The 12,153-nt window shown below is 39.7% G+C and overlaps 2 protein-coding genes across 3 annotated transcripts in view; one reads left to right on the top strand and one right to left on the bottom strand.

The window, feature by feature from the left end:
* LOC139115794 (uncharacterized) overlaps positions 1-12,148 on the bottom strand; it is a 41,150-nt gene extending 29,002 nt beyond the window's left edge. For both annotated transcript variants that reach the window (XR_011548190.1, XM_070678160.1), the window contains exons 1-4: positions 11,917-12,148; positions 5,584-5,690; positions 2,768-3,136; positions 504-675 (exon numbers count right to left, since the gene is read on the bottom strand). Coding sequence is in view for 1 of the 2 variants with exons in the window: in XM_070678160.1 (XP_070534261.1) it covers positions 504-675; positions 2,768-3,136; positions 5,584-5,690; positions 11,917-12,007 (739 nt within the window). In the remaining variant the exon portion in view is untranslated. The remainder of the gene's footprint in view (positions 1-503; positions 676-2,767; positions 3,137-5,583; positions 5,691-11,916) is intronic.
* The window catches only part of LOC139115899 (V-type proton ATPase subunit E-like), a 340,813-nt gene that overhangs the window by 77,377 nt on the left and 251,283 nt on the right, over positions 1-12,153 (top strand). The window lies entirely within an intron of this gene.

Raw genomic sequence — 12,153 nt, 5'->3', positions numbered from 1 at the left:
GGGACCAAACTGAGTCGGCCCAGGGCCGACTCAGCGTGTCCACATTGGTTTTTTACGTCGGCCTCGGCCCTGGTCGGGACCTGGGCCGACGCAAAGTCGTCAGTCTGAACGTACCAAATATTGAAGTAATCTTCCTTAAGACCACCCCTACAAACCTGCATACCAAATTTTAAAGCAATCTCACGAGAAAAAATGTGCCAAAAATACAAATATGCAAATTTCACCATTTGAATAAATCTTGTCTAAGTTACCTGTCGGAACCTGAATACTAAATTTCAGAGAAATCTGACAAAGGGTTTCAGCATAGATTTTTCCTGGCCAAAACACAATATTCAAGATTCATTTACTTATTCAGGACTCAGAATTCCAAATATGTGATTAGTGAAATCAACAATAAGCTGTTAATGAGACAATGTAATTGGTTTTATCAACATTGAAATAATTTTATTAGGATTTGAAGTTTTTACATGTTATACTGATATTTTAGCAGCTGAAATGATCACCTTCATATGCTTGATCATCTTGTACAAAGACAGACGCTTGTCCTGCAGTAGACATTTCTAATGTACGTTTCACACCATATTGTCTTAAACCAGAGGAATCTTTGTAGTACAAATTTTTGTACTTTCTCCTTTGATTTCTCACCCAATTGCGCAGCCTTTGCTTCACTGTAGCCTGTAGAGATCAAGATATAACAAGTCATTGACAATGACACAGTCCCCACTTGCGAGACAACGGGTTCCGTTTTGGGGACATTGTCGCAAGGGCGCATCCTGGCGGCAACACAAAGGTAGTACTGTAAAATCTGTAGGGGTTCTTCAGTTACTTAAAGGGTTCCCCTTGGTATATTGATGAAGTCTTATTGGGGAAATCAGAAATATTACCGTGATTCCAAAATCATTTACCTGTGCTCCGTAACCTAAGCATGTACACAAACACTATCCTCAATGAATGCTTAATTTATACTAATTTAATATGCATGATTGTTGCATACCCCTCAAACTTTAGTGACTTTCAAATGTTCTTAACAGTGTGATTTTGAATATTCCAATGTGGCTGCCTCCTATCCAACTCTGTTGATTGGATCCTCACTCTTTTTTATTTTTATGATCGTTGAATGTCAATATCATGGTTTCAAAAATTTCAAAGTAACATGGCATGATATTTTCACTTATATGGTAGGGAAAAAAGATTGTAATTCTGATTGAAGGCTGAAAAATCCCAACCTCCACTTGGACAAGTACTTTCTAAACTGTATGCCTAAGGCCTAAAAGTACCTGTCCGGCACAAGCAGACAGGCATTATTTTGAGCCCTGTACAAGGATGTACATAATTTTCAAAAATCCTCTCAAATCTACGGACTGGCTTAAGAACAGGGCCAGACTGAATTCAAGCTTTACAGTGGACGCCAATTTGGCAGTTTCTCTGCACTCTACAGATGAGTCAGTGCATGCCAGTTCACACTGTGTTGTTGATCACAGTATACGGTACATGACGTCCTCGTGTTAAGCTTTGGTGGTTTTTAGACACTGAAATTTCACCAAAAAGTCGTTTCTGTATCCAGAGATTGTGTAATCAGTTTAATTTGAAACAGCCATATAAAACACTGTGTCAGTTAAGCTAGGAAATCTGGGCTGAGTTTTACTGTCTTTTATCTTTGGTTGTCGATCAGTATCAGTGTACTGCAGCCTGTATAGAGAGATCCTGATGTAATCAAGGCATGCCAGTTCATACAATCGTGAGAATATTTTTTTCTCTGTCGACGTTGATTTGCCTTACATTGGATTTACAGGTGAGAAAGAGCATCATAGAAAAATAGTTGACAGGAGTTTCCCAATTAGCTCCATGCTCAAACCAGTATCGCAGCAGAAATGTATTACCTGCTCAGCACTGTGAACGATGTCATAGTGAAATACCAGAGAACCGGGCTTATCCACCGGTAGAAATTCACTGGCCGGCCAAGTGTCAAATCAGGGCCTCTCTCAGTACAACAACATTGTCTTTCACTAGAGATACTAACTGGCTGGAACTTAGTCGTTCCGTGTGAATGTTTCTAATTTTACCATGGAACTTGACTTGAACTTGAAACATTGCCATTGCTGTATCCATGTGCTCTTACACTGACATTTGTTTACTTTGCAAGCTCAGGAAATTTACCATTCAAGTTTGGTAAAGTATGCCAGGTGATGTGACTGCATACGGGAAAATTACTTCGCGATTACAGTTTCGACGCACGTAACAATGCAAAATAGGTTCCGTAAAAAATCGAGTTTGAAATTATTATTACAATTACAGGTCTGAAAATAGTATGATTTATTTCATTTCTTGTCATGCACTTTCGGCATCAAAATGGTTTCTTCCAGGAAGGGGAGCCAGAAATAGAAGGGAGATCAAATTCATATTTCACCACCAGGTCAAGATGGTTAAAGTTAATGAAACACAACATGGTCTATTTTAACATAATATTGAACATTTGAAGGTTGTTGAAAGCATAAATACTGTAAATTGATTTTTATGGACTAAAAATGCTATAACATACCAAGCCAAGGGGGGTGAAAATCCATCATGTTTTTCGTGTTCAATACCGCTTTGATGGGGAAGTGATACTGTCTGGCAGGAAAAGGGTTAACACTGACCAAAGTACTCAGGTGTTTTCCTAAGGATATTGGAAGATTGTGAGGGAAATCGATTGGGGCTTATCGAAGTTGGTCTCCAGTACAAATTGGCGTCCGCTGTAAAATAAATCATGTTCTTGGAAAGTACTCACATGTTTGTCACCTGTCCTGTCTCTTAAGGCAGGGTACTTGTCAACGAGAGCAACAGCAATTCTACAGTAGTCATTTCCAAGTTCAGAACAAAGAGAAGTGTAGAATCTTCCAGCCTCAGCTATGAAATGACAATCAGTTTGCTGATTTCTTCCGAGTTTCCCCAGTGCAATATCCATTTCCAATGGAGCAGACAGTTTTGGAAGAGGAACAGGGCTTGGTATCTTACCGCCTCTCTTCCATCCAGGTGGCACAAAGGTCATGGTTGAAGACTGCAGCACATCAGCCTGCAGACTCTGAGAAGTTGAGGGGTTAGCCTCTACTTCTTGGGAAGTTACTTCCTGTGTGTTCCCTTTATTTTGTTCAGGAACCTGTAGGTGAGTAGAACACAAAAAGATACCGTGGTTCATTTTATCCATTAAGAGTTGAAAATGATGTACCTAAGTGAGGTAGATGAAGGTGAGAAGTAATAAGCGCAAACGTACCGGCTCCATAATTAAATATTTACAGCTACTTTGGTCAATCTCTATGAAACAGTAAATTAAACTATAATTTTGGGAAACTTCCACTGATTTAAAATCAGCAACATCCTCATTTCTAAAAATTTGTTTCAGACAAATGCGCAGACGCATGACATACACGTACAACATTATCATCTAATAAAACTATAACACTCGGGGTTCAACACATTCACGCTGGCCCACTATCCTGAGTCCAGTAATTTACTTGAAGGACCTGTAAAATGATTTTGTGGGTAGTGCAGGGGATAGTAATTTTTCGGCATTGTATTTAACAATAAATAAAGGTTTACCAGGCCTTTTGTTTTGAGGCAAGCCATTGCTCTGCTCGCCTACAGTTCGCGAAACAATGTAATACATAATTACAATAACACTCATGATAGGGAAAATACGTGTGACAAATGTGGATCATCATGTTATCGAGATCCAACATAGAGAAAATCAGGGTTCGAAGTTAACAGTTGCCCGCTTGCCCCGGGCAAGTAAAACCTGACATTGGGCTGGTAAAAATAAATTACACTTGCCCAGTTGGGCAAGTGATAGACTTTGATAAAATTTACATGTTCTGGGAATAAAAAACTCAAGAAATTTTGTTAAACAATGTTCGCTGTTTCAAGTCACTGAAGCAGGTATCACAACCGACAAGCTGGACGGCAACATTCAGCGAGTGATATTCAGCTGTTGTCTTTCCTCCCTCGGGAAGTCTAATCTCACTTGCATGTCGCTAGTGACTCCAAGAGGGTGTTGGTCAGTAATTTCAACAGCCACTTTGCACGCGGTGACCTGACTGAGACAACGCAGACTGTACATCACAGCGAAGCAAACCACCCTGTTTTCATGTAAATTTTTGAAATCTATGCCTGACAAAGTCACAGATTCCGGAACAGGATCTGTGTCAGGCAAGTAAAATTTCTGGAAACTTGCCCGCAGGGCGAGTAGGTAAAAAAGTTAAGTTCGAGCCCTGGAAAATGCCAATGACATGAGTGCCACATGGCACTGCACATCACCATTAGCCAAAACAAATGCTTAATTTCTGACCGAACAGTTTAAATAGCATAAAGTGATTCATACAATGCTGGTGAACCTGCAGTGACTGCAACCCTATCGATGACTTAATCCGATTGGTGATTGGCTAATCGTGGAAATAATATTACGGTAAAGTGTCGCCATTTTTGGAAATGACCCAGACTGATTGTTGTTTTCAGCAGAGCTATTCAGTTACTCTTTCAAAGGCACATGGGCTGTGACTTTTGGCATTATTTTCATGATTTTATATATTTAGATTAAAATTAGTTTCTAGAAATGTTTTTACTCAGAGATGTTTACCCAAGTATAATTATCCACTGAGTGGAACTACATGGGGCAGTTTAAGTAAGACAAATAATAAATGGGTGCTGCACCGAAATATGACCGCCTCCATAAATGATAAACAGCGTAAATGGTGCGTGTACACCTTTGAATCTTTACAAATACAACATGCTGCAACCCACTGAAAAGACAGGAAAGGGATTCACTCAACTTTGACAAAAAATTCTGTTTTTCACATAACATGGCAAGATTTTGAAAATGGCGGGAAATTAAAATGAAAAAAAAATCTGTTCAATTTCTTGCCTATTCTGCCACAAGCAAACATTGTTGATGCATAGTTAATGACTAAAACGTTCAATTTGCAGATTGCAATGAATATCTGAGGAAACATGAGGTACCTTGAGGTTGCACAAATTTCTCAGAGTTGCAGCTCATGGGCTTTTAATTTCAGGGAAATTTTTTTTATCACTCATCTGACTATTTTCAGGGGAGATCTTAAATCATTCACGTGGATGATTTCAGGAGAGTGAAATTTAGCTCGCCTGCTATATTCCATGATAGGTCCTGATTCCCATGCTTGATTGTCGGACAGTAGAGCAGCACTTACTACACTATCAGACAGGACCACAAAATTTCTGGCAGGACCACTACCATCAAAATTTTTACTCGTCCTGTTGTAGAGTCTCTTTTTTACTAGCTGTGATATCACAGCGGCTATCGAACGCCACAGTGGCAGTGACCCTTGACCCAAGAGCATTCGATAGCTGTCACTCCACACCCCTGCGATATCACAGCTAGTTTTTTACATGTGAGTTGAACCCTGACAGAGTGTAATTGACATTAAAATTTCAAATTTGCAAAGTCTTTGGAGTTAGTGTGCAAAAAATAAAAACAGGGCAGAGAGACTGCAACCAAATGACCTAGATGCATTGCTTGTCTGTTTTTATAACTGTTGATATTATAGCGCTTTGGGGACTATACTTGTAAAATACCTGAGGCAGTAATTCCAGAAGCTTCCTACGTAACCCAATCTCTGGTATCATTTCTACACATTCTTTATAAGTAATGGACATCAAGACTTTGCCATCTATGTAATTATCTAATAACAGACAAAAGGGAAAAATGAACTGTGTGATGAACTGATATTACCCAATGAGCGCACTTTGAATAATGGTACACCTTCATGCATTCAACAAAAACTTCCCTCAACCTTTCTTCATTTTACTTTCTCTGGTATATAGAAATGCAGTACTTTTGCTTCTGAACTTGGATGCAAACCACCATCTTGAAATCTTGTCAACCACATGTGCATGGGACAGGGCTCGAAATTAACTTTTTTCCCTGGTAGTCCCATTGGACTACCATTTTCTGAAGTTGGTAGCCAAGTTAGTGACAAGGTCTGGTAGCCCATGCATGAATGAAGATTTTTTGTAAGGGATCCTTTTATTTATATATTTTAATTTATATCTAGACAACGAAAGATTTATTTTGCATGATTCTATCCAGGAAGTGAACTTTCTAGTCATTTGACATCAATACCTGCAGATCATAGCCTTAGGAGAACGGTGATGCCTCAAAGTTTGATGACCTATTCACACATACACAGAGTGTATATGCAAAATTTGATGGTCGCCATGACAATGACTTGTCACTCAGCACATGTAAACATAACATGGCTAAAAATAGATTGCCTATGTATGAATTTCAGGATGACAACTTGGTACGGTCATGTTCCTAATACTTTCAAGGCAATTTTGGCTATATTTCTCAACCATAGTACCGGTACACTATCATTGGATAATCTCGTACACTTCAGAAAGCGTAATTTGTGGAGGCCCGACAGCTTTATCTTTGCAGTTTGAATAATTTTGTGTTTAATTGTAATTGATACATTGTGATTAAATAACTATGAAAATGAATTTTCATTGGCCATCATTTCCCGAGCCTGCCATCCAAGTACATCAGTTCAGATAATATTTTATTGAAAGTTTGTTGCAAGAAATTCGACTACACTGTCGCCTTTTAATTTGCATAACAAAGTCATAGTCAGGCATTTCTGTGTCCAGCTGGGTTGACTGTATGAGCGTCGGTCATCTCACAGCTATCAACATCATGTCGCTCACTAAGTAATTTCATGTCTAAGGCTTTGGTAGTCCGTGTGAGCACTATTTCATGGGTTTTGGTAGCCGAAGGAAAAAGTTAGCAGTCTGTGGACGCGGGACTACCGCTAATTTCGAGCCCTGTGGGAGATGCACTTGCAGCAATAATTCGTTCAAATAGCTGAGTTTACGGTTTGCAACTTATACAACAACTTACAGTGACAGACAAGAATGAACACAGATAAGTGCCAGTTCCATGAATTCAGCACACTAACAAACTAAACAACAACTTATACAACAACTTACAGTGACAGACTAGAATGAACACAGATAAGTGCCAGTTCCATGAATTCAGCACACTAACAAACTAAACAGTAAGGCACACTAGACCAAAAGGTGAATTTTCTCCTGATCAGGAGAAAAATTGACCTCCTAATCTGGAGAATTTCTCCCGATACGGAGACTTTTTGTGATAGAGTAGTTCTGCGTAATTTAACAGACATTTGCTCATTTAGAAAAGTGTACCAGGATGTTCATTATCAAATTTGATGTTGGGTTTACCATTGCTCCGAAAAAGTTCAACATTGCTCTCTTTGTATATTTTCACATTTATTCATACCCTCTGTAGAAAAGGTTGCACAGCAAATTGTCACTTTATATGAAAAATGTATTTCTGAAGTGTGGTTCAACTCAACTGCACTATTCATACTCTTTTGCATCTATCATCAAACGCTCAACTTCATGTGATGATAAATCTCATTAATTCATCAGTGTGTTTCCTTTAAAAGTTCATGAGTTGATAAGGAATTTCCTAAGAAGTTCCAGACGCTGCCGCGCTGGCGTCAGGTTTATGTAAACATGTACATACCTGTGTAGCTGACTGTGTGTACCTAACCGACAGACGTGAACATCATATTCCTAAACTGCATTACATACATACCGTTACATAAGCAATTCGTGTGATTTGTTCAAAAATAATGGGCAATATTTCAATACCACAACTGAAATGTGAATATGGTACATGATAACAACAGATCGCAGTTACAAAAATAGTTTCGGCGGCATAGTTGACAATTGCAACATTGTACAACTGCGTGTCTGCATGCACAGTGCACACTTCCACTGACAAAATGCGACGTGGTTTCCGACACCATTTCTAACGTGAAGAACTTCACTTGAAATGTGTTTCTTATGGTGAAATTGCATCGATGACTGTAGTCTCTAAATCAACAGTGCACAGTATCTGCTGTAAGTACGAGAGAACAGGCCCTGACAGCCGGTGGTAGACCAGAGAACGCACCAGAGTTGTGGACAACGTTCTCCAACATATCAAGTTCTACAAAGGGCGGCAACCAAGTATTTACTTACACGAAATCAGAAGAAACTTCTTGATGATAATGTATGTACGGCCGAAAACGTGCCATCGCTGGCAACAATCCACCAAGCAATAACCGAATAACTGAGCATGAGTAGAAAGAAAATATCAAGTCTTGCCGCCGAATCAATGACTCCAGCTATCGAACAATACCATACACTGGAGTTCATAGAAACTGTTTCTGACTACAATATAAATCAAATTCATTAGTTTGATGAGTCTTCATTGATCTGAACTACAGACAAACGTCGTTGTGGACAAGCAGAAATCAGAGCATCAGCAGTTGAAATACAACGGCATGCATCGAACGCTACATAAATGGACTTTTTCGATGAGGCTGTTCAAGTTACGGATAATTTTGGAAATCAGTGTTTGGCTGTCGGTGACTGTGTGATTATGGATAATTGCGGTTTCCACCACACGCGATGTGTCAAACAAAATCTCCGACAAATGTTGTACAGGAGAAAGGGGTTCGAAAGATTTACCAGCCACCATATAATCCCCAGTTCAACGCTTGCGACCCGTGTTTCAACTTATAAAGAGTGAGCTTAGATCTAATCAAGATTTCGCCTACAGGTTCACTGAACTAGCGACTGCTAATCTAGCCCTGCGTACAGGTCTGTGTGTTCCGGCGTTATACGGCCTCCACCAGAGCCCTGCAACAATCCATAGAGATAACGAGCCAGATTAAAAATGGCGATCTCAATGGGTTAACAACTTGTCGAGTACGTTTTGTTTCAGAAAACGAGCGGTTTTGGACGTTATGAGTAGGTAATTGCATCTTTTCTGGGGTCGGTTAGAAGGTAAAGGTAAGCAGGGAAAGGATTTTGCCCCGATAGAGTAGAATTCCAGCCAAAAAGACCATTTTTTCATTGCGGTCCGGATCCGGACTGCAGATCGCCAGTTCTCTCCATAGACCGTTACAGGGCTGTGGTGGAGGCCGTATAACGCCGGGAATACACAGACCTGTACGCAGAGCTACTGCTAATCATGCCATAGCAAACATTACTCCCCGTGCTTGTAGTTTCTTTGCGAGATGTGGTTTCATTTGAAAATGGGACCATCATCATTCTTAATCGTCACTATAAGTTACGCACGTACATTTGCATGATCTATGCCGGCAGTGTTCTGCCAAGCTTTTGCATCAGTGGGGTCTGAGGGCCCATCGAAGCTCAAAAAGTGGGTCGCTGTTGAAAAAAGGGGGTCATTCTCAAGACAGTTATACACTTTATTACGTGCCATACCCGTGTTGTTGTTTCGAAGTTCGAACTCGCAGATTCCATGAGTGCTGCGATTTTATGGTTCTACCTACAGTACAAGGCGAGTAAGAGTACTCGTTCGGAAATTCATGTTGTCTCAGGTCATCGTATTTCGTTTATTATTATGCTTTATGCATACTTTGCAAGTCATTTGGTTGTTTTTGGCATCGTTGTGGAGCCAGCTGAAATCACGTAACCATTTTTCATGAAGACGTCGAACATGCCTGTGTGACAATTTCAAAACTTGCGTATGATTTTACGCAACTGAGTTTTTATTTGCGTAAAATGTATTCAAAATGCGTACGGCTAAGGAATCAGTATCTGAAGTGAGTTGGGCAGTCTTTTCTGTAGAACTTGGAGGGTTTCCTGTAATGCGCATGCTCTATTAATAAAAAAAACAACCTGGGGAGCTTCAAGGTGTAGCTGAACGCTTGCCATGCCGTGATGCAAGTCCCATATATGATCGTTGAGCAGCCCAATGAGTTCATGTTCAAAGAAAAGACCTTCTGACTGTGAAATTAGTGTTTTCAAAGGGCCAACAAAAAGCAGATACTGTTCAAAGTCCAGCGGGACCTCTCAAGAATGCAACCCGACAGATTCTAAATGGTCATCCGTAAACACTTTCCAAATAACATGCGACGTAATGACCAACTGTATTGTGTTACCAACAAGTTCAACATAGACTCGATCGATTCTCGAATTTTTTGCATCTGTAGTGCCATTGTCTGTACAGAACTGATTGACGTGACGTTTTGTGATGATGAAATACAATGTTGCATAAAGTGCTGCGGTCTGCTAAAATCTAAAATGTTGCAATATCATGATAAATGTCACTTGCAAGCAGGTGCATATGTTCTAATTTTGTCCTGCATTGAACCACATTCAGGCAATACAATGCAATACATGCAGTGCGGCAAGTACGTCGTGTCATGGGGCGGCATTTCTCAATGCGTATTAGTTTACACAGTCATGATTTTTTTTGCGTATTTCAGAACAATTTTGCCTATCTAACAATATGTGAAGTGTGGAATATCTTTTGGGTCATTTTTTTCATATTTCAGTGATTTTTACTAAGGTTCGAGCGCAAGTCGTACATGGTAACGTACAGACCGTATGCGTTCCGATGAACCACGCGCCACCTGTCCAATGACAGTTTCCGTTTGAAATGATTGACGTACAGAGCAGTTTTCTTTCAGGTGTCCGGTTTGTGTCCACCATTGGTGTTTTATATAAGAACAGTGGCAAAGCACATAATCTTGAAAATAAAATCTTTATAATCAGACGGAAATATAAATATTCATTAATAATTGATATGTTATTGTGAACAAGCAAACACGGAAAACAAATGTTGTAAAAGATCGAGTCATAATGTTCGAAAATGGGTACTCATAGTACCAACATTCGTCATTCGAAAGATAACGCGTCCCTGTGTGGTCGAGGATAAGGCCAAAGTAATTAAATTCTTTGTTTTGCGTCCACTCAAAATGGGAAAAGGTACGCGTCTAAGCGGCTGAAAAACACACACAAGAAAACTAACACAATGTAATTTGATTGCAGTAAATTAGTATAAGCTTGATTATAATATTATAATGAGCCAGGTTGCTTAGTACGCATGCGCACTAGGTCTTGTATTTCATTCAGTACTCAGCTAGTGCAAGAGTTAGAAGCTGTTGTGAAAGCAGTAAATAAAAAATTGTAACAAATTTTAGTTCAGAAAAGCTAAGCGGTCATGTCCTAAAATTTCCTATTCAAATACATTGTGTGTGTTTTTCATGAAAACCTTAAAAACCTACGCGGGTGGGGACGCAAAACAAAGAATTTAATTACTTTGGCCTAATGTTCATCAGATACAAAGATCTTTGTTCACCATAGCATTGGGAGTGAACATTAATTTAAACACAAATTTCGATGACATTTTCACGTACAAAACTCATTGGTACCATGTAAAAACCTGGTAGATGGTCTATGTACAAAACAATGAAAGTCTAAAGCATCAATGATCGAGCGTTCCCGCGACCAATGTGCATTCTATGTTTAGAGTGAAAATAAATGTGGCGCACGCGTGTTGTGTGTGCCTTCTGCAAAATAATCGCAATCATACCAATCCATATTTGTTTGCGCCGTTTTTCTGGTGAGTTTATAGCTATATCATTATATATATGGTTGAGGCGGTGAACTCCTTGAGGAAGTTTCTTATCAACTCATGAAGTTTCAAAGGAAACACACTCATGAATTCATGAGATGGATCAATATTCACATGAAGTTGAGCGTTCGATGATAGATGCAAGAGAGTGTAACGTCGAAGTCATGTCCCTCAATTCATTCATTAACATTTTGGACAAAGTCTCCCGATCAGGAGAATTCTTTCATTTTAGAGAAAATCTGTCATCGAGTAGCTGTATCTAAACACATGGAACATTGCTAGGAAGTCTCCCGATCGAGAGATTCTCTCCAGATTGGGAGACTGAGAGCATCCTCCTTGGTCTGCTACCTCCATTGGGTGTAGTGTGCCTTGCTGTAAAATGCATCTTCGTGTATCCAAAGATCTTCCCAATTATACTTGTCAAATGAGACATTGAGAAAAGTACTTACCTTTGAATCTACTCACAAGAACTGCTAAATCATGAGTCTTAAGCCATGCTGCCACCTCATCTTCCGTAAATTCTTTACGAAGATCGCTCATCTTTATGCCTTTTCTGCGTGTGGGAAACGTTCACGCCTGACACCATACACCAATCCTCACCCCTGGATTAAACCGTCAACAACAGGCGCGTTTTTCTCATTGGTTGAGAGCGCACATGTGGTATTTACGGTAATCTCGCGAGATTA

Source organism: Ptychodera flava, chromosome 2 (assembly GCF_041260155.1).
Source record: "Ptychodera flava strain L36383 chromosome 2, AS_Pfla_20210202, whole genome shotgun sequence".
NCBI classification, from domain to species: Eukaryota; Metazoa; Hemichordata; class Enteropneusta; family Ptychoderidae; genus Ptychodera; species Ptychodera flava.
This window is presented reverse-complemented; position numbering and strand designations above follow the sequence as displayed.